This window comes from Pterocles gutturalis, unplaced genomic scaffold (assembly GCF_000699245.1).
Source record: "Pterocles gutturalis isolate BGI_N339 unplaced genomic scaffold, ASM69924v1 scaffold39027, whole genome shotgun sequence".
NCBI classification, from domain to species: Eukaryota; Metazoa; Chordata; class Aves; order Pterocliformes; family Pteroclidae; genus Pterocles; species Pterocles gutturalis.
In genome coordinates, this window is record NW_010116790.1 from 258 (window position 1) to 23,750 (window position 23,493).

Here is a 23,493-nt window from a genome sequence, read left to right on the forward strand (position 1 = left end):
CTGGGAAACAACATTTGTCCTCCTTAGTATCTCCTTCTGTTGTTTTCTTTCTGATTTAGCGTTCTTTATTCCATGAAGCAGTTGGAGGCAGTGCCTCACAGTATGAACTGTCTAGCCTAACTGGAGGAGGGACAACCGGTGCACTATTTGGAGATGCAGATTCTTCTTTGCTGCACTCAGATTCAGACTGTGATTTTCATTAGCTGCAACATGTTGTCTCCTCTTCTACTTTTCAGGTACAGCCCATGGGAGAGAGTTTTCATTAGTATGCTGCACAATGTAAGCCCAGTCCTGAAGTTCCTGTGGGCTCATGTAATGCAGCGTTCCCACTTCCTCTTTGCTGTCTCATTTATTGCAGGTCGTTGGGAAGCCCAGTGCAGGGTGATGGAGGAAGTAGTGCAAGTCAGTTGTTTTGTAATCACAGAATAGATGATCTCCATTTTCTAACTGGCCTTTGAAATGTTCTTGACCTCCTATTGGGGTATGTGTGTGGTATTCCTCTCATATTTGTTTCTGATGGGTCTGGAATTTTTCTAATAAAAGGATGAAAGAGAAAATTCAAATGAAGTCTGAAGGTGCAGATTACTGTTGTAGAAGTAGAAGCTCACAAATGGAGAAACACCATGTGGTTGCAAGGTGGTTTTTTTCTCTTTCCATATTTACCCTAAAATATACTGTGGTCACATTGTGGAGTATTGTTGCAGTACTGTTATTTTTGCATTCAGCTGTCTTCTGTTTACCACTTTTTCCTACATCTGTGTTCTTTTAGAAATTTTGGTCTGTTTGTGTGTGTGAGCGAGAGCAGTTCCCAGAAACATTTTGCACATGTTGGAGAATGAGAATTAATGGCATGCATGATGCTGTGATTTTTTCCACATTTCCATCTTTAGAGGAAATGCTCCTGGCCTGTGTGCGCTTTGTTCCACCAAACCATTGCACAGGAGTTGGAGCCAGTCTCAGGCTTCACATTCTTGGTTTTCAGTTTTTGCTCTTTCTGGTGGGTTTGAACCACAGAGCCAAGGTTGCAGCACAGACACAGGTAGAGGTTATGGTACCTCGGGTCATTCTGTTGTAACACTGGAGAAGGAAGTGGCTTGGGGCATTACTGTTTTGTTGGAGAAGGGCAATGAGTAAGTCAGACTTCTGGCTTAATTTGGTGTCCTGTGGTGGCACTAAAGCTGTGCAACTCCACTGCTCCTTGTAAATTTGCTGTTCATGAAATTCAAAGCTACTGCCTTCATAGGATAGGAGGTCATTCTGTAATTAGTATCTGTCACTCTTCTAGCGAGAGTCTAGATTTCTACTTTCTGCGGAGTTTAGAGATGCTGGTATTCTGGTTATTGCCTTTTAAAACAACTTATTTTGAGGCTGACCACTTGTATTCTTATATATATATATATGATGTCAACATTACAAAAATTATTTTCTAGAAACAAATTTTGTATAATGAGGATTAGAAATGGTTATTGACATCTGTGTAAGCAGATAGCTATGAAGAACTCTAGATAAGAGGAGTTCTGTGTATAATGAATCAGAGAATTAAGAGAAAAGCTGAACTTACATTTCATAAATATGTAGTATAGTAGTACTAATAAATGTGTTTTTATGATATTAAACCAATTTTAAAATATTACTCGTTTTCTGATAAAGTTTTTATCTTAGGCATTATTTTATTTGTAATTTTTTAGTCTTAATGGAAAAAGATTGAGCTTCCATGAAGGCAGCCTGCAGAATCCCAAGAATAAAATAAAACAGCGGGTCTATTTTGCATAAAGGTAAAACCTTGACATTTCAGGAGTTTTGTCTAGTTTCATTTTTTGACCATTGCTACCCAGTAAGGCTAGTGTTTGAGCCAAGTTTCTAAGTAAAATGCATTTTTCAGTCATAGACAGAGAAAAGTAACTTTTCTGAAAAGCAAGTAAGGAATTTATGTCCTGAAACTTCAGTTTTGTCGGGAGTGGAGACTGATCATAGTGGTCTATGTGGCAGCATGGACATAGTAAGAGAGCTGCAGTGAAACCTGTTCTGGCTATTGCTTGGTGGGATGGTCCTGGCTGAAGGGCAGCAATAGTTGGATAAGGTAGAGGTCACATTTTGGTGGAGTTGGGAGTCCTGTGTTCCCAGAGGCTGTTCTTGACAGTCGTGGCAAGGTGAAAGGGAGATCTGTGTGTAACCTGAAGAAGGATGCTTACTGCTTGAGTCATGACAAAGAGAAAGAAGACTTGGTAAGTCACAGAGACAGTTTGCTGCTCTGGATTCAGGAAGGAAGCTAGTACATGGTAAAACCAAAACTGGAAGCAGATTCATCGTGACTTATCTGGACAGCTGTGGTTAAAACCACGATGTGCATCATTCAGATAATGTATTTAGATAATGCACAGCAGTCAGAGATGCAGATTATGGTGACAACTCCTTTTCTTGAAAACCCCTGATTTTGTGAACTTGTGCATAGGCAAATTTGGCGTGAAAAAGGCTTCTCATCCATGGAGGACTCTCAGATGTTTCTGCAGAAGAACATCTGTGGTTGGCAAGGACTTTCCTTTTTTTTGATGCCAGCTGGTCATAGCCAGAATTTATGTGGTGAAAGTTTTTTGTATCTTTTTTTAAAGTAGGTAGTCTCTAGGTAGGGGCAATTCTTTGCTTCTCCGCAGGGGCAGGTCATTTTTGAGTGATAACTGGGGAGAGCCTTCTAGAGAGCTCTGAGAGCCCGTGTGGAAAGCAAAGCCACACATGATTCCCCAGCAGTTGCTGTAAAGGTGTAACACGGAGGTAACACATCTTGTGATGTGCTGTTTTCATGATGGTGAGCTCAGCCTATCAGTTGAGGAACATGTTCTAGAATTATAACAATCACTGGGGTTCTAATAACAGAGATCCCCATCAAGCACTGTCAGTATCATGAGCTACAGTAGGTTGGGTTTATACACTCTAAGACAGGCTTAAAGTGAGTGCTAATCAAGAACATGATGATTTTTTCCCTTGGTTAAATTATAGCTATCATAATCAAGTTTGAGAAAATATTTTAGTGGAAAGATTATATCTGCTTTAGAGGAATGGATCAGGATCCATAAGTATAGCTGCTACTGTCTGTTGGAGTCTCAGTGCTAATTGTTCAGCAGTAGCCACTGTGAGATGAATTAGACTTGTTCATCTAAGTTATCTTATCCAGATCCCTTGCTAATCTCTATAGGCCTCAGGAAGATCACTGCTCTAGCTGGATATGTATGGACATGGCCTTTCTCCAGGTACCATTTCTTTGACATTATTTTATCTTCTGTTGCTCCTAAGGACTGCAAGAGACTCCTTGAGAGGGGATTGGTTTTGCTTATCACTGTTGTACCAGAATATCTAACAAGGTGCTCATGAGGCTTATGGTGACTTTGATCTCAGAAATAATTTCCTTGGATATTTTCCCATTCTTTAGGTCTGGAAAGATTCAGGTGTTGTGTATTAGCCACAATAACTGCTCACCTGTGGAGTGAGCAGGGAGTCAGAAAGTTTCAAATTTCAATATTCCTTTGTATTTTAGGGTTGTCATGGGTTTTCTTGCTGTACTCTGTAGTCAAAGCAGGTTTGTGTTCAGAATGATTACGAGTAAGTGGGAAAATTTCCCAACATTGAGAAAAGAAATGATGATTGCTGAAATAAACTGCTCTATGGGAGCTCAGGTATTTCAAACCTGCTGTTTAGTCCACTCAACTGTTGTTTCTGTTCAATTGCTGGTATTGTTTTGCAGCTGGAGACAACTTCTTACTCTAAATCTGCCTGAATGAGGTATTTATAACATTGCAGGACGTTGCTCATTTCTAAACTCTATGCATTTACTAATACATAGTTTATGTGTTTTGAAGGGTTTTACAAACTGTGAATAACACTAGTGAAATCTAAACTACTCTTCTCATTCTTGGCAGATCTCTCTTTATCAGGTACCTTAATATTAAATGCTGATACAATCTCAAGATATCTGCTGCAAAATGTAATGCTCCTGTGGGATATGTCTGGACATCATGGATTTTTAGTTGAAATTCACATGAAAATGAGTTCTTTGTGCAGGATTTTTGTGCCTTTTTTTTTAAATGGCAGTGTAGTTCTAACTCAAAATGTTGTTTTCAAGCTTATTAAACCTTTTGTAAGGATTTTCTGCAGAAAGTGCCTTTGCTTGGTTTTTATCCTAGATGCCACAGCTTCTGTTAACAGCATCTTCTCTTACGGATAGCAGATTTTTAACCCCCAATTGCTTGGTTGCTGGTGGGTGGGCTCTGTATGGTTATTGTACTTGGCTGATGTTCATCAATGTCAGGATCAAGCCAGTTAGTTTGATCTAACTCCCTTTTTCTGCATAAGGCAGGACATCTGCTGCCACACCACCGTGATGGATCTTGTGATTTTTGGAGGGACCAACCTGCTTTCCATGAGCTTAGCAAGCCTTTGCAGTGTTTTGACAGGGATGTTCTGAATTCACTAGATTGTACTTCTAATCTCATAACCTTCAAATTATCCTTAAAACTGACAAGTTATGTGAAAAGGTTGCTAGAAAAAGTTATAGGAGATTATGAAACTCCCTTTCCAAATGGTCAATATCCAATATATGTTACTACTAACATGTCATACAGTGTTCAAAAATACTCCTGCATATTTTTTACTGCATAGTGCAAATGAAATATTTTAAAGTAAATTACGTAAGATGGTGTGAACTTGTAACAGCACATAATAAATTTATGTCCCTATTCCTTCAGCGTGGTACCTTATGATAGTTTAACAGAATTGAGGTATCTCGGTAACGTGTTTTTTTTTTTTTTTCTTCAAGATTGCAACCTAAAAGTCAATACAAGGTATTTAAAGTATGTGTTTCTATCATAGTATTTCAAAAAATTAGAATTGTGTGGTGATATAAAACAATGGATTTAAAATAATGATAAGATTATTATATACCAATTAGAATTTATTAGTTTCCTTTCTATTTACAGTTTTAATCTCTGGGATTTGTAACAGCATGGAACATAATTTTCGATGCAGTTACGATGCTTTGAAACATTATCTCAATCGAAATGCTTTTTAATACATGTTTTTTACGTCATCGTAGATGTACTTAGGAGAATTTAATTCTGTTTACATAAGTGCTGGTGGCATCAATCTGAGACTGTAATTTAACCCTTCTTTTCTGTGTGGTTTGTGAAATAGTATCCCTACAACACTGAATATATGGCTGTCTGCTAAGACGTAACAAATGCTAATAGAGTTTTAACTTGTAAATGGGCTATAGAAAATAGCTTTTATTTCTGGTAAGTGATATTCTAAATAAATACTGAAAAGCAACCCCAAACTTACACAGCTTTAAGTGATATGCAACCATAGTTTTAAGAACTATGACCATCTTGTGAAAGGGGTGGTAACGCATTTGTGCTGGGAGGGTGCCCGCAGCACACATCAAAGCATGTGGTAACTCTGCTTATTTGCAGTTAAAAGATCTCCCTGAGGATTCTTTGGCTTTGCCACCTTCATGTGGTTTTCTTCTTGCCTTGTTAATATCAAAGACGGTTTAATAGGTTTAACAAACATTCTCTGAACTGGATAATCAGTGTGCTTTGCTTATTAACAGCTTTCTTCTTGAGGACCTCAAAGCACAAAGCCTTCATATTTTTTGTTTATGAGAAGAGATGAAACAGTAGACAAAGTCCTAATTTTTTATTTTGTATTTGCTTGATTTTCTTTTTAATGTTGAAAACTGTAATAATTGTATAACATCCCTGCTGTAAAATTCTTCTTAGTAGTTTTATATTTCTAAAAATCTTTATGTATCCCTTTATTTGTTGCATATTGAGAGGAGCATTTGTTCGCAATGATAGAACATTAGTTGTGTAAGACTGTGGCATGATAGTAATCCAGGAAGAGCTAAAGTACATAAACTGTTTCTATATCGTGCTCATTAAGAATTGTATTCAGTTTAACTTTTGAAAGGAGAGAAACAATGAAGTAGTGAAAATTATCTGCTGTGGGTAATTTCTGGCTTCTATCAAAACCTTAATGTGGTTTTAAAAGAATCATCATGATACTGTGTAATATTTATGTTAAAGCATGTGAAACATAAATATCTTGTGAAAAAGTAAGGAATTTTTTTGACTTAATGATTTGTCAGCATTACATTAAAAAAGATCATAAGCCTGGAGGATTCTAAGATGCATGTTTTTCTAGTGCCTTGTAGCTGAACTGTAACATTAGATGCTGATTGTCTTAGTATTGTGTCTGTAAAATTATTTTTTTTGGCCTCATTTATCTAGAGAAACTAGTGCATTGTAAGAGTCATCATCCCTTGTTAGACATAAGTGAATTCACAGGAGGGCATTCCTGGAAATGGACACAGACTGAATGTATTTTTGATCAGGAATCTGGAAGTAAAGGTTTGGGATTGATTTGTGTTAGCATTTTGTATCTTTTTTTTTCTATGTAGTTGTCAGTAAATAGAACGATTTTAATAAAACATTGTCTGGCCTTTTCCAGGTGCCCTTTTATTGGACTGTAAAACCCCCTAGAGTAGCTAAGTTGCAACTCTCCCAAGAACATGACAAAGGTCAAAGCCTTTAAATTAATAAAAGAGCTAGGAAGAAATATCTTTTCAAAGCTGACTTAGGTGTGTCCAAATATTTCCTTAATAAGCGTGGAAAACATGTGGAAAAGGAAGTAACCACACTATTGCACAATGTAATAATAAATATCAGAAGGCGGTTAAGGAAGTTGTATTAATCAGATTCCTTAAGTAGCTAGCCATGTCTAACCCCGTAATTTTGCAGGGAGTGGAGGTGCCTACTGCTGTGCAATTAACTAATTTATTAACAGGGGAGTTCATAGGGTGCTGGCTGACTCGATGGTCTCACAAGGGGCTGCAACTATGTCCCATGTTAATCCTAAACCAGTGTGCACAGACCAGGGTGGAAGGATGGCTGTACTTTGTGCTCCCCAGCCAGTGGCTCCGACGGCACCTGGAAGAAATGGTGTAAGTTGCTGTGGGCCCAGTTTGCTCGGACCCAAGCAAAAAGTCTTTTGATACTGAAAAAACACTGTGGACAGATGTTCTTTTGCAGATCCATCTGTGCTGCTGGAATAGGTGGCTAGCCCAAACCCTTAATCACTTCTCTTGACTGCAAGTGTGAGTGTAACAACTTTCTAACGTATTTCCAAGGAGGACCAGAGTAACTAAAATGTGCTGAGTTGTTTTGTCTTTGCTAACTTTAGCTGCCCTGGGATAGGGAGCTCTAACAAGAGCAGCTGTGGCTGGTCTGAGTAGCTGGCAGGCAACAACACAGCTGTATGCAAAGTGCCTCCATCCGCATCCTTACTTGCCTTTGAGGCTGCAATTAAAGATCTGACGATAGGGCCTTGTCTGTGTTCCCCAGTAATGCCAGCTCAGCATCAGGTGGCCATTGCCCACATCTGCTGTCAGCGCCGACCTTGAAGATCTTGTCAGAGCTAAGCTGTGTTTGCTGCTCTTTCTGCACTGGCACTAGACAGAGAAAAAGCATCTAGGACTTGTGTCACCCCAGTGAGATGAAGCTTGTGCTGCTCGTAATAAGACCACGCTGTCCAGGTAGCTTGCTTTGGCCCCTCATCTGCTGCTGGCCACACTCAAAATCTGTGTTGGTGGTTTCTGCTCACAATTGCTGAGCACAGACAAGGCTTAGAGGAGGGCCCTGTTTCTACCTGCTGAAAATACAGAAGACACAAGTATTCACGCATAATTGTTTGTACTAGAAGGTTAAGAGCAGTACTAGCAGGTCTAGAGGCATCTGCAGGGTGATGTCAGTCATAGGTGATGTAATTGACATTTCACTTATGTCAATAAGTAGAGATTAAACAGGCATAAAAATAAAGTAGCAGTTAAGCACTGTGATCTGGACCACGGTTCATAGGGCACAATTAGTTTGTACACTGAAGGATTACCCAAGTTCCTAAATCTTATACCTTCGTTGTCTTATGTATTGAGTTTGGTTTACAGTAACACTGCAGGAGCCAGTAAGTGAGAATTAAAATGTTTTTAGTGTAATTTGCTCTGACCTTGGGTTTTACAATAGTGGTTGAATTATGTTAACAGTGGATTAGGTTTGTTTAGACTTCTGAATCCTTTTGCCTTCAAGAAATGGCATCTAGTCTGTAATTCCCTGCAGCAGGACAGAAGAGGGACATAATTTTGCCCATACCTGTGGTGTAAGTACAGGGTGAACGGTTTTAGTGAAGTTGGATGATCAGTGCCAGGCTGTGACTAAGCTTATATTGGGACTAACCGTAATATTCAACTCTGTTGCAGTAACCTTGTGTGTCTATGTCTCTGTTATGTCCAAGGAGTTTGTATTTATGTGTGTGGGTTGTGTCTTTCCTTCAGCTGAGCTCCCTAGTTCTGCTTCGATCCAACATTAAAAAAAAACCCAAAACTGTCTTTCACTCAAAAAAGTAATGTAATGAAGTAATTTAAGACTTGTTACTTGTCATCACCAAAGCTTTAGGAAGGAAATTGATGCTCGTTTAAGCTGTGTAAGATAGGAACTTTACTGAGGAAAGCGAGTGTGTCATGCCCAAGCCAGTCAGGGCTGGCTTTTTCAGGGGCCTTTAGGCAGATAGATCCATGGCAGGATTTTTTCCCAGGCATTTAGGCGTGTTGGATTTAAGTATGAATTTGATGCTTAAAGGTAATTCTAAATATTCTTGGAAGTGCCTAAGAGACTTTTGAAATACTGGTCTCTAATGAGCACTTTGTAATTTGCTATCTGAAAGTCAGTCTTTCATTGAAATATGGCACCTTCATGTCAAAAAAAGTACAAAAGCTTCAAAGATGTGGATTGACTTGCATCTGGTTTCTCACTGTAAGGAATAAGTGTCTTTAAATTGGCTAATAGAGTTCACAGCTGATCTACAGCAACTGAAAAGAGCAAAACATGAAAGGAATAGTCTAGAATTGCTACTGCTAACAACAGCAGAGTGATTAAAAGTGTTTAGAAAGGATTTATTTCAGAAGTAATGGTCCTTAGAAAGAGTTGGCAATTTTTTCCCCCCCAGTTCTTAATTTGGGTTATCTGTGGGCAATTAGTAGATGTCTTTCCTTTTTCTTAGATGGAAGCTTGCTTTGGTGCCTGTTAAATTCCAGTTTAGAGTATGAAGATCATAGAATCATTAAGGTTGGAAAAGACCTCAAGGAAGATCAATATGAAGGTGATGGTGTTAGCCACGGTTGACACAGCATTTCTTCATACTTCTGGAATGTGATCTTAGTGTTTAATATACTGTAAATAAGATAATCTTAGAAAATAATTATATTTTAATCTCCAAATAATAAAAGCACTGTGTGTCAGTATGGCTGGGGCAGTGAAGGACTTGTCCTCTTATGCCAGTGCTCCTGTCTTGCAGTCCATTTCATGGTAGCACTGGGTGACTGGTAGGGCCTGGGGTTCGCTGCTGGTGTTACTGCAGTGCAGCCTCTCCTGTTACCCAGTGACTCTTGCTGGGCTTTTACTGGATCTGGCAGTGTCTTGTGAGAGACTGAGGACAGTCACAGGGTTTTACACATTGCTGCAGTGGAATAGGGAGCTATGGCACTTGAATGTGTTCATCATGTAGTGTTTTTAATCATTCTCAAAAAAGATTAATCTAGTACTACTTCTGTAGCCAGGACCTAAATACATTATGCCATGAGAAGGTTAAATGTGACACCAGTCAATTTAATTCTAATGACCTGTTGAGGTACATGTGTCGTAAACAATAGTAGGTGGTGCGCACACTGCTTTGAAGACATGGATTTTTAAGTACTATACAAGAAGATAGTTTTATTCTGCTCCTCTTGACCAAGGTGTTCAAGAAAGATGCTCTGGATAATTTGTCTAATGTTGTTTGTGGCCTGGTGTTCCTGTCTCATTTCTAACAATATCCAGGTGGGCAGTCAAGGAGTATTAGGTCTCCTGGTTATCTGGCAGTAACGCTGGTAGGAATTAGAGGACATTCCCAAATTTAGTGTTTCCTAAATAAGATAAAAACGTGGTACAAAAGTTTTTGAAGTATAGGGGTGTTGGGTTTGCTGGCTCGTGGAGATGGAGGTTTGAATGACCAGGCTGTCATCTGCATCCTCCAGGCTACAGAAGGAGGTTGGAGGTACATGCAGCTTGTGAAGCGGGCAGTTGCCACTGCTGCTGGAGTCACCTGCTGTGGGAGGCTGGTGGGGCTGCAGCTGGAGGGCAGAACTCCTCCTGCCGACAGATCCCGTGCTGATCTGACGGATCCCTTCTTGGATCCGCTGACTGGCTGAAGGAGTGTTGCTGTTTAGCTTCAGGTGGGTCTTCCCACATTTGCTTAGATAGCTGCCAATTAAATTATTTTGTGGACTTGTATGTGAGTCAGTCTGCAGTGTGTTTTGCTGAAAAGAGTATATATTTAAAAAATTAATTTTCTGGTCTTGTGAGAAAAGATTACTCACTTTACGGTAACACTGTTTCCTTCACTGAGCACCCCAAGCAGCATGAAGAAATAGTTAAGTGCAAAGCTATAGTTAAAGATTTAATTGAATATGTATAAATGTCAGTGCATTAGCTAAAGGTCTTAATTCAAAACTATGTTGAAGTTACTCAGAAAAGGCTTTAAACAACAGCAACAACAGCAAGAAGTTGAGCTATCTGATGCCTTATCTGTAATCATGGAGTTACACACGTGTATCGTGGTACCAGCTATAAAAAATAGGCCAGAAAAATACTGTTTTGCTGCCTATACATGTATTACAGTCACACTAGCTGGTGTACCATGGTTTTCTGCATCAAAGCTGCTATAGTCTTCCTATTTTCAGTGAATCTGCAAGGCCAGTAAATCATTTACTTGGCAACTATCTGAGCAAATGAGAGAATACTCACTTGCATGTAAACAGCAACACTCCTACAGCCAGCCAAGGGATCTGAGAAGGAATCTTTCAGATTAGATACTTTCGATAAGTTCAGAGGAATTGTGATTTTGTTCTTGGTAGATGCTCTTGACTGTTTTAGAGTTAACATAATCTCAACGTCTTAAAGTAATGCATTGCTGTAGAGAAAAATATAGTATATACCTGTGTTTGCATAATACATATATTTGTGTAAAAAAAAGTGTCTAAAATCTCTTGAGTATTTATTTCAATATACTACAGAGGCGAAACTGTTGAGAGACCTTGAAGGAGACATCTGATGTTCTTTCTCTCAAAAACCCCAAGGACTGTATGTCTTAATTTCCGTGGATACAGTCTCATTGTTTGCAGTCTCTTCCTCAGACCTAGAATCATTGTTTGAGTGGAATTTGAAGGTTTTGTATTTTTATCCAGAATTTCCAAACATCTGCAGCCTGCTCTGAGGAGCAGTTTCAGCTTCACTGCTGGCTGTTTGGCAGTCTCAAGCATGCTTGCTGTGCATATTCAATCAAACTCCACAGTGCATGCCTGGAATCTCCACGTTTCCAGTAAACACTGGATGGAGCTTAGTGTGCATGGTATGTTCTAACAGCCTGAAGTGCTGGACTAGCTGAACCCATAGTACTTTGTGCATAAACACAAATTCTGGATAGGACTGCAGCAACTCTGCTAAAAATCCCACATCTTTGAACAAAGTTTTCCAAGGCCTTCAGTTTTTCCGAAGAATTTGCTTCTACATCTGTGCCTTGGCCATGAAAGAATAGTCTGAATTTATTTTTTTTTTTTCTCACAAACATACTAAACATTCATCTGACAAACTCTCCCAGGAGGTTTTCAAATGCCAACCATTTGTGGACAGTCTTTCCTAGATATATATGTGTGTGTGCTTATATATATGTTATATATATGTGTGCATATACCTGCTTGGGTATAAAATAAACTATTATAGTAAGTGCCTCATTTTTAATTGTCTAACTTTGTTTGTTTTCAACAGGCAGAAATCCTCAGTGTGCTCAGTCACAAAAACATCATTCAGTTCTATGGAGCTGTCATTGAACCTCCAAATTATGGCATAGTTACAGGTAAGGATTTTTGTCTGATGTTTGTCTTGATTCTGTAAAACTCCAATGTTACAAGGTATTAGCTTAACCCAATTTCAGTGTTTTGCTAATTGGTCTGGCCTCCTTTGAATGTTAAGAGTGCTCAACGCCACCTGCATCAATGTAAATGGGAGTGCTGGAGGTGGGAACCTGGCTGGTAGCAGCATGGAGAAAGTTTGAACCTGGGGTGTTCTTAATACACAAATGCAGTGCTCCCTTAAATAGAAGCTTTCACTGTGTTCTCTTTTCCTGTTCTGTGAATTGCTTTTCCATTTTAACTGACATATAATGGAAGTAGAGATTTTCATGATACGAAGTTCTGGCAAGGTCTGTTAAAAGGGAAGGTTGAGCGTCTGCTCAGAGCAAAGCTGCACTGTGAGTTCTGCCTGTATTGAAAATAGGAGAATCTGCACTGGGAACTTCCCAGCCATGGGAGGAGCCTGAAATAGAGAAATAGAGTCAAGGGTTTATTAGACACCGTAAGACAACTCCCTTTATTCATTGGAACCAAAGTTTCATTTGTTCTGGCATTCCTAGAATATGCAAAGGTTGGGTTTTGTGGTGTTGGGTTTTTTGTTTTTTTTTTCCTATCATCACTTTAAGCTTCCTTCCCTTATCTTGGGAATTGGTCCAGATATAAAATTACATTACAGATAATGTAATTTCTCTCATTTCTGTATGGGAGAAACTAGGTAAGATAGTAGTAGAAAACAAAGCCAAAGCAAAACAGTCTGCAGTCTGCTGAAACAAAGTTTGGAGAGCTAAAAACCATGAAAGCATGGGGTATGAGGCATGTTTTGGCATGTCTGTAACATTTTAAAGAGTTTGATGCGAAGAGTAGTCTTTGCATGTGGCACAGTCTAATACCAGTTTGAAGCACTGCTGTTCAGGTTTTTATTGGTTCTCAGATGGTGAACAGAACCTGTGAGAATGCAGTTATTTCCACCTGTCTCTTAGACATCCGATTATCACAGTAGATGGCAGTGTAATCCGGTGGCAGTGCATGTGAGATACAGCACTGTTCAGGGCATGGGGAGCTTTACTTACAGGAGTATCAGCCTACTGGAGGTCACGGTATTGCAACTGGGACTCCAGAAATGCATGGGGGTGACCACAGGCTACACCACTCAGAGGATGCACAGGTGATAGCATAGAGAGTGGAACTTGAATACCTTCTTGAAGCAATAAAAATAATAGAAAGCTAATAAATCAAGTAATGTAATTTTACAATAATTTATAACATAAGTGTAATAACTGTAAACCAGAAAGCAGAGTGACAAAGGAGATGTGTAATCAGTGACTTGGGATGGTGTCTGGATCAGAAAGTCCTCAGCTTGATCTCGGAAGCAGTCGGTGTTCAGAGGACATTTGACCTGCTTGCTAGTCACAGGACAGACAGCAGCTAAAGTAGTTCATTATGTCATTGGGAACGGGGACTCTTTAACCATCTGTGAGAAAGAGACTACGCTGCGTAGTCCAACCGCTCTGTTACTTGAGGAGTTCTGATTCTACCCTGGCTAAAGAAAAAAATTTTTTTTGACAAGCTGCATTGGTTCTCCCTGAAACTTCCAAGGAGACTGGAGTCCCGTGGGTTGTAAGGGAAGCTAGCTTCCATTTCCCCACACCATTTTCAAATGGGAGAATGGCAACTGAGAAAACAAATCATAATTGTGTTTGAAATATCTTTTACAGGGATTTTCACTCTGTGATCTTCTGGATGGCCTTCAGTGTTGCAGACGTAATCCTGTGTTTAGTTAGAGATCCATTTCTTATGAGGGAATATCCCAAACAAGAAGAAATCCCGAGAAACTGATGTTTCTTCAGGGTCATGGAGATGAGGGCGTTCAGCCAAGCATTGGCATTTACTGAGCATTAGCTGCATGTAATGTCTTACATGGGGTTGTCAAAGAGTTCACTGAGAAAGGCTAAGTCTGCAGTCAAAACATGTTTCCCTGCTGGGATGTATGTCAGTGTTATAACTGATCATCCCTCCTGGTGAGCTGCTAACGTGGATCACATCATTCTAGATGTCACTGGCTGGCTCTGTCAATACCTGTTTTGATGCCTAGCTTTCAGATCTGGTTCTTGACCACAGCTGCTTCCTCCCAAAAGATTCTTGGAGCATGTGCCCCTGTCAGCACAGAAGCATACGGTGTATCCCACAGCCCATCACGGGGTGGGTCCAGTCAGGCATTCAGGGCTTTTCTTTGTAAAGTAAATACCTCTTTTCCATTATTGACAGAAAATTATCCTCACGATACGATTTCCAAATCCATCACCTCCTAATAAACCCCTGTAGCACAGTAAATATATAGGAGCAATACTAAAGGATAAAGCTTTGTTGATTGACGCTTGCTTGCCTCTGTTCCTGCAGAGCGGCAAAAGCTTGGGGTGCTGAGCTGTCCCTGACCCCGGTGGATCAAATTATGCATTGTAAAGGCATGCAAAGCGTGCAGCCAACCTGTTCCTGAAGAATCCATTTATAAGTCAGATGATGACATCATGGGCAAAAAAAGCATATGTTTTAATTGAGGAAATGTGCAGGTCAGCAGCTTACTCCCTTTTCGGTGACATCAGAAGCAATGCTTCTGTCTCTGGCAGAGGCTTCTTTCAGCGGGAAGACCTGCAGTAATGATCCAAAACTTAATTTGCCACTTCAGTGTTTACTTTTCAAGGGACTTCCTGTTTGCTTTGTCTTTTCTTTCATTTAGCACTGGAATCTTCTCATAAGGCCTACCATGTTCTAGGCTGCAGATTCAGTCTCATCCTGGAGTTTCTTTCCCCACGCGGCAATCTCCCAGTGGTTTTGATTTCTTTGAGTAGAAGCGAGTTTACTTTTTTACGATTTAGCCTATGATGTATCATATCATTGATTAATATTATTAGCAGCAATTTGGCTATGTTTGATGTAGTCTTAGAGGGAATGTTTTTGTGGCTGCTTTGAAATGGCTGAAATTAAGCGTGTCAATTGTATACCAGCTGGTTTTCCACCTTAGGTATGAAGATTTTGGGAGCTTTGTAAGTAGGTTTTAAATTCTGCCCGAGAAGCACACTGAATAGCCTTGGGAGAGAGGGATAGAAGGCTTGAAGTTGCTTCTTGCCATCCCGCTGGTCTTTGTGCTACTTGGGCTACACTGGGTGGCACATACCCACTCTGTCTTGGCAACCAGATAGGAGAAAATGTATCAGCTGCTTCAGCTCACGAACAACCGCCTGCTGTGTTTTGGTGAAGCATGAATTAATACTAAATAAGCATAGAGCTTATTTAGGGAGATAACGGTAAGTACTAAGCAGAAGAGCTACAGCCTGTTGGACTGTTGAATATGACCTGCAGCACACAGAAATCTGTCCCACTTACCACAGGGTTGGGCCTCTAGTTTAACCCTTCCATTTTTTCATGAACAAATGGCTTGATCTGCTGCTCTATTCCTCTGTGGGGAAATAGGAAAATAAAATTGTAATTTCCCTTTGTACTTGCAAACTCTCTTCCTAACAGAAGGCTTATGGCCATTTCTATGTGGGCTGTAAAGGCACAAATGGACCAGATTGTTTAGTGGCATGTTACCATTTTCACACAGTTCTCTCTGTGAGCAGAACTATCCTTCAAAAATCTTTAAAAAGTAAATAATCACCAGAACTTTTTACTCTGGAATTTAAACTGCTTTTCCTGATCTCTCTTGATGCCAGATCTTTGGTTCATTTTAATGCCTGTTCTTTTACATGATTTTACATTTTTTTCCCTTTATCAGTAGGTTGTCTGTGTTGGGATAGTCAGAAGAAACTACCTCTCTCCTACTATGCTACTAATATTAGCAGCTGAACCCAAATTCCTTGTCGTTAAGCCAGAGGTGGACTGCTTTCTGGAACTGGCAGAATTTCTATTGGATTTTTCAGTTTAGGTGCAGTGTTTTAAAATGTCCTGTGTGTTTGTTGTTTTTTAACAGAGTATGCCTCTGCTGGCTCCCTGTTTGATTACATTAATAGTAACAAAAGTGAAGAGATGGATATGGATCATATCATGACCTGGGCAACTGACATAGCTAAAGGTAAGCAAAACCAGCAGTGCATTACTGTCCTACAAGGCCAGCGAAGTGTACAGCTGGAGATGCTTTCCCAATGAAGTCAGGAAAGCTTTCCTATACTTCCTTATTCAGATTGTCAAAAAAACAAAAAACAACAAAAAACCCTACCACCACCAAAAAAATACAACAAACCCCATTCACTGTTCTTTTTAATATGTTCCTTGCTTATGATGAATCCAAAATAATTTCTGGAGTGAAAGTGGTTTCTGTGAGCCAGTTTTACTTCTGGTTTGCCCCTAAGTCCCAAGAGGAAAATTTTGCTGATGTAGAGTAATTGTGAGGCAAAGTGCATAATTATCCTTACATTTGATTTGAATTGGGACATTTAAGGAAGCTAAGGGCTTATTCTCAGCAAGCATACTGAAAATCATCATATAATAATGCAGAACAAGCTATTTTGTCCTTTTGTGTTCTCTGTGACCACACAAGAATTAGTGTAAACTAATGAGTGAACAGTAATTCATATCTTGGTTTCTCTGTGTAGACAGCACCTCAGAGAAAATAACTAAATATGATGTTAAAAAGCATTAGCATACCCATATAGATGTTTTGAGAGATACATGAGCTCCACTTAGTGTTTTTTACTCAAAGTAGGTTTTGGGAACCTTTGCTTCTCCTGCAGCATATCAGTATGGCATAGAAGTATGCCAACTCGTAGTGAAGATAAGTAATGGGAACCAGAAAACATGACTGCTGATACGTGATGGCCATGCTTAGCCTACCTAACTAGACTGTTCCCTTGTTTTGTGTAGGAATGCACTATTTACACATGGAAGCTCCAGTCAAAGTAATCCACAGGGATCTGAAATCCAGGAATGGTAAAGTAGCAAAACATTGAAACACTCTGCATTTACTGTTGCCTGTTAATATTTAAATCTGTACCTGAGCTTTGTGAACATGCAGAACTAATGTGGTCAAGCTGCACTAGGAGTTGTTGAGGCACAGAAGAGCCTGTGCCTTCCTCCTCCTCCAGAGGCTCTCTGAGCTCTATTACAGCCTCTGGCATCATTTAGAGCACTGTGGAGGGCTCTTCCAAGTTGTTCCTTGCTGACCATGTTTGTACCCATCTTATCAGCTGTCAGACATTGCCTGGACACTCCTCACTTCCTTTTTATATTTGGAAGGGTTGACTACCAGGAAAGGCTGTCAGACACCAGACACAATAGACTGGATAAAGCTTATTATTTATTATCTGAAAATCTTGTATTTATTGTGGCCCGTTTTGAGGTTTGACAGGTATTCATGCTTTTAAGTAATATACACTCTGGTGCTGCACTGGTTACACTGTACTTGGCAGTTGACGACCATGAATGAAATTTGCTGAATATTGCCTTTTAACTGAAACTTTCACTATTAGTAGTGGGATAGGAGGGACACAGATTTTAATAATGCACACAGGGAGATAATAGTCAAGAAGAGTCTAAATCTCACCTCAGTTTTAAGTTTTCTCCTTTTTTTAACGAATCTTTCAGAGAGCTTCTTGTTAAGCCTAACTACATTGGGGTGAATGGAGTTTATCTGTATTTTTAACTATAGTTGTGTTGGTATCTTTGAACTCAGTAAGGCCTGAAAAGTTTTTTATTCGTTTAGAGGCTTGCAGGTATTCAGCAGGTGTTCTCTAAAGCTATTGTGAAAATGTGTTGTGTTTATTTTTAATAGCATTCTTGTAACCCATTGTTTTTTAATTTTCAGTTGTTATAGCTGGTGATGGCGTCTTAAAGGTATGAACACTTTCATTATATGTAGAGAGATGCTGCTGCTTGACCCAGTGTTTTGATGCCTAATGAATTAAGTTGACACTCTAATATCAGCTTATTTTTTATTTATTTTTACCAGATCTGTGATTTTGGTGCCTCAAGGTTCCACTCCCATACAACACACATGTCATTAGTGGGCACTTTTCCATGGATGGCCCCAGAAGTTATCCAAAGTCTCCCGGTGTCTGAAACCTGTGACACATACTCGTACGGAGTGGTGAGTGCCTCTCATTTCCTTATGCGTAGCAGCAGATCTCTAGTGTGACAGAGTGTGATGCAAGAACAACAATTCTAAATAAGGACAACAAAAAAGTCACACTTTCTTTCAAGACTGACCCATAATTTACAATTATATGCTTGAAAATTATAGGAGGAACAGTGTCTTGCCTGTTTAGTGAGTTCCTTTTCTGATTAGATTAGTAGCATGCCAGTATGGGAGGTGCATGCTTTACCACAAGTATTAAGCAGAAGTTTGAAGGCTTGCAGGAGCCACTGAACAATCTGCATCATGAATCTCTGCTTGTGTTATTTAGTGGAACAGAAGAGAAAAAGGTTGTGTTGCAATAGGTGTATAACAGGATGAAATTATTAGGATTCCACTTTCCATAAAACGGAGTGTCACTAATTTTATATTACAAAATGAGCCACTTCTCCATGCTTAATTGTTTAAAAGACCGTGCTATCATTAGCTGCAAAAATAGAGACTGTACCTCTGGTGAATGTAGAGGCCTCATCTGAAAGTATAGAAAAGGCTGGCATGGCTTTGCCATTTTTCTGAAGGGGGAACAGTCAGTTATAGTCCATCAAAATGTCAGGTTTGCAGGTACAGTAATGTGAATTATTTAACTCTGTCCATGGTTAAACTCTTAATTTGTTTTTGCTTTGTAATACAAAATAGGCTAGAAATAGCCCTTCTGATCAGACCAATTGTGTGCCTAGCCCCATGGCCTTTCTCTGGCAGAGAACAGTAGTGAATACTTGGGGTGGTGGGGAAGAAAGGAAACAGGGTTGTCGTTTCTATGCGTATCTGTGTATTAACCATTTTTGGTTTTGGATTCAACAGTGGGTGTCAGAATGACGAATTCTTTCATTACTTGTCAAGTATTGCCTCTTTCTTTTTGAGGGATGGGAGGAGATAGATGTGAGGGAGGCACTATGATTTTAAGCTATCACCTATGGCTGATGTCCCAGTGGAAGATAAACTTATTGTCAAACAGTTCTTTATAGAGGAAAAAAAAATACATATGAGAGATGATGTGGCATTGCTTACAAGTGAAAGGTTGAAGGTTTGCAAGGAGAGAGAAAAAGCCTGTCTTTGGCAGAATTCAAAATCCTTGCTTGCTTAACTGAACTGGGTCACAAACAGTAATAGAACATAAGCTAACAAATGTAAATGTTAATGTAAACTGTTACTGGAAGCAATCACATATTATCCACTGAAGTGAAATATTTCAATTTCAAAACAAAGCAAAAATGTTAGAGGAGAAATTCCAAAAATGGTCTTATAGCTCAAACTGCTCACGTAGTCATCTTGGTGTGAATTGACATTAAGTAATGTTCTACAAGTGGGAGAAGGTAAGAAATAGTTCAATATCTTATCATGTCAACTATTACCAGAACCTTGGGAACAGTAAGTCACGTAGAGTTTATTTTTCCTTGTCCAAAAAGTAAAACTCCTTTGACAGTTCTACGCTTGGAGGTAAAACTCAACTACCCTCCATATGAAAACAGTTCAGTGTTACTAGAATGTTTTAATGTGGTTATGGGTGTATAGTGTACTTTAGTATGCAGAATAATATTTGACCCACATTTTTAATATATTATTTTTGAGCTAATGTGTTCTACTGTGGGTAGAAGCTTATGAATTCATAAGCACTTAGGAATGAATTAGTCTTTTAATAACTCCGGTCTTGGAACATCATCGTTTTCAGCAGAGATACAGGGGTAGAAATGAAGAATGGCAGTGGCCCAAGGTCTCTGTTGATGAAGTCACTGACATAATGGGGTTATACCAGCGAGAAACTGTCCGACTACAACATGGAAAGTTGGAATCTCCCTATAAGTGTTACACTATCAGAGAACTAGCTGTGAGACTGAAAACAAAAAATCCTAGAAAAGCTAGTTTTGTCTCTTCAAATGATCATCATCTATAAAAACAAAATTTAAAGAATCCTTTTTAAAAGTGTAACACTTTCCAGCAGCAGTTTGTACTAGAGACACAAATCTGCTTTTCTTCAGTTAAAGTCCTGTTAACAAAGAACAGAATCCTTTCAAATGTAAACTAGTAAGATGGTAGGAATAGATATTCTGTTTGCAATACTTGTTGCCTTCCCCATGGTTTTCTTTAACTGCTTTTCTGCTGTTTCTTTTCCTGACTGGCTTTTCTTTCTACAAACCAGTCTGTGATTTTAAACATTCTGCTTGAGGCGTGCGAGAGGTTTTTCCACTAAGTGGAAAGTCTTTCTGCAGCCTTGTAGGTCTTATAGCTGAGTTACTCCTCAGCTGAAATTAATTTTCTTCTCTGTGAACAGTTACATACATGTTTACAGCTAACGTTCAGATTAGTTTGTCCTGCTCTTCATGGATGGTTAAACAGGTCTGTGTATTCTCTTTGAGATATATAGTAAATAACTTATAATACTGCCATGAAATGCTGAATCTAAACGTTCCAAGAGATTTATTACAACACTAAGACAGATCTTGCACTTTCCTTCAGCCATGCTGTGATTCTCTTTTCTAATTAATTTCCAAATCCTTACTTTAAACAACAGATAGCAAGTGTTACAATTGATCAGCCCAGAAATTAACTCGCATCTGTAACACTCTCCTCACATCATTGTGTGTGTTTCTCAAAAATGATTCTTGCTTCTCTTCCAGATATGAAAGTCTATGTGGAATGACAATGTTTGCTCTAAAAGCTGCTTTGAAATGGTGAAGATACATGCTCAGAATATGTTATCCTGGCAAAATTGTTTGTAGTGCACTGCAGTGTGTGTTTGTGTATCAGTATAAATGTGTTTAATCATAGCAAGCTTATGTACTGTAGCTGAATTATTTTAATGCTTACAAGAACAACGAAGTAAAACCATTAATTGGCTAGTGGTAGCATAGAGACTGCTGTTAAATGTAGCAGCTGTTATGCTTGAGCAGCAGTTCATACATTGCTTTAGCTATGAGAACATACGGTATTTATAGAGGGAATGTTGGCCAGCTCCAGGGGTTATCCCTTACTCTTTTGAAAAGAATTATGAGATCTTTAACTTCCACTTGGATCAATGCAGAGAAGACTGGCCTAATTTTCATGCCCAAGGGCAGTACCTCTAAGAGTGCAACGCTTTCTGTTTATGCTGTACTCCTGCTAGTTGTGGCTCCTGACCCTCATCTGTGAACGCTTTCCTATCAAGAGAAAACGTATCTTTTTTTTCAGTGAAGATGTTCAGAGTGCTTGCTTTTTCTCAAATTACTCTTTTTGATGTTCCTTACCCTATATGGCACTTTGAATCTTCGTTGACTTTGCACTGGGGTGCAGATGTGGGGGTTTTGTTAATTTGGTGGTTTGTTTGATTTTTTTTTCCTTTTGGTTATTGTCACATAGTTGAGAGGATAAGAATCAAAACACACAGCTGAGCTGACAGAAGTAAGCATGTGAGCTTTTTCTGAAGACCATATAATTCTTATTCTCAGCTTCATGTATAGGATACACATTCATACTTTTGTCTCTCATTTCTGTTTCTCTGTGTGCAAATAAGAGACCAACATATTCAAAAGCCACAGCTTAAAACCCACTACATTAAATGATCTTGCTTGGTTTTCCATCATTGTGTCTAGCTTGGCCGTTTGTCTGTGAGCACCTGCTGTCTGTCGTTACAGAGATGTGATGTGATCTGATCAGGAAAGCAGGTGATCCTCACCATCAGAGATGGGAGGGGAAGTGAACCGTGTCAGTATCAATTAAATTACACCAGAAATGGAAGATAGATTGATTTCCATATGAGGTGAGCTGGGGAGCCAGTTCTGAAAATGAACAGAGTGTATCTCACAATAAAGAGGCCGGGTAAGACAAGTTGAGGTGCTTTTTCTGCTGCTGAATGACCCTGGGGACAGGAAGAAACAAATGGGAATGCAGAAGATACCCATTTGCTGCTTTTTAACAGACTGATAATGCAATAATTCACCTTAGCTGACGATTCAGGGTAGCTAATGCATGAGATGGAGTTGAAGCTCCTATAAGACTGAAGATAGAGGCATGTCACCACTAGAAGGAAAGGCTTTATCTACACCCTTGGCCTGAATGTGAAATTTGCATTGTTGTTAAAGCATTTTCTAAACCTGTGTAAATACATACAAGGGTTTCTGACATCTCAATTTTGTATCTTTTACTTTCTTCTACTACTGGCAAAAAATAAGGTATTAAGAAATATTCTTCATATTGTGTCCGATTGCTGTTTTTATCTTGAACTATGTGCAGTCTTGAAGTGTTTTGAACTAGCACAGTTGGTTTAGGAAGGCAGTGATCTGTACAGCCAGTGGAAATAAACACTAAAGGTTTCATTATAAAGGAATTCAGTGGAAAATGTTCTGCACAGACTTACGTGCATGAATGAAATGAGGCAACCCTTATAATTTACAGACTTCTGAAAGAAAGATAGCAGAGCGATAATTTTCCTGCTCAGGGCTCTTGGAGACACTTAACGTGTATTTCATTATGTTCTTTACTTGGAAGATGTATTTAGATGCTGCTCTATCTGATGTGCAAACTTGAGTTTCTTCTCTGTGGTTTCCTGGTACAGCCGTACAGATGAGGTCTTCTGCACGGCTATTCAGCTGCATGTTTGATTTGGACCAGGGGCTTTTGTTTTAAACTGGCTATTTTGTACACTGCTTTTTTTGTCTGAGGTGCATGGGACTGCTAAGTTATTTCTTTCTCTCACAGTTAAATTTCCTTTGCTACCAATAGAGAGGTGATAACTGGAATTACAAATTGAGGTGCCTTTTTTTGCTTCTAAAAAGAATGAATTGAGGCATACAGGAGAGATGGATATTTCCATGATAGCTTTCCCCATATATTCCTTATTCTCAGGAAAACTGTCCTTTTACTTATTTTTCCAAGATACCCTTACCTTTGCTTATCAGCCTTCTGACTCAAGCAGAATTATTCAAATAGGTCTAATGATGGAGTACCCTGTTCACTTGATTAAAGGCCCAACTCTGCTTCAATGCATTTTTTCTGCTTGAGCAGCATCTGCCAATATTCTCGCATTTTCTTTCTAATTACCTTCATAGCTGGCCATAATCCATTCAGAATTACATAGCTGGAATAAGCCTGGGTGCTAATGGAAATAGTGAGGATATAGAGACTTGCTTAAGGATCTTAATGTATTTGGTCAGATCCTACATAAATTATGTCTTCTTTTTGTTGATATGCTTGGTAAATGAGCAGAAGAAAAAGTTTGTATGTAGATATTTGTAACAAGATATATATATGAAGGTCCTAATTGAAAAAAAAGAAAAAGAAAAAAAGAGACACATACAAGTGAAGGTACAACATGCCTGTTAATTTGATTGGACTCCAGTACGTAGTCCCAATGGCAAGAAAAGCAAGTTGGATTAATTGACACGAAGCCTTTTTGGTGATGCCAAACTCTCTT

General features: G+C 39.1%; 1 protein-coding gene across 1 annotated transcript in view; it reads left to right on the forward strand.

Moving 5' to 3' along the window:
• Nucleotides 1-236: 236 nt before the first annotated feature.
• LOC104463328 (mitogen-activated protein kinase kinase kinase MLT-like) overlaps nt 237-23,493 on the forward strand; it is a gene marked incomplete at its 5' end in the record, with an annotated part of 33,224 nt that continues 9,967 nt past the window's right edge. The window contains 6 exons of the mRNA XM_010075612.1: nt 237-402; nt 11,901-11,988; nt 15,951-16,052; nt 16,841-16,906; nt 17,781-17,809; nt 17,925-18,062. Of these exons, the coding sequence (XP_010073914.1) occupies nt 237-402; nt 11,901-11,988; nt 15,951-16,052; nt 16,841-16,906; nt 17,781-17,809; nt 17,925-18,062 (589 nt within the window). The remainder of the gene's footprint in view (nt 403-11,900; nt 11,989-15,950; nt 16,053-16,840; nt 16,907-17,780; nt 17,810-17,924; nt 18,063-23,493) is intronic.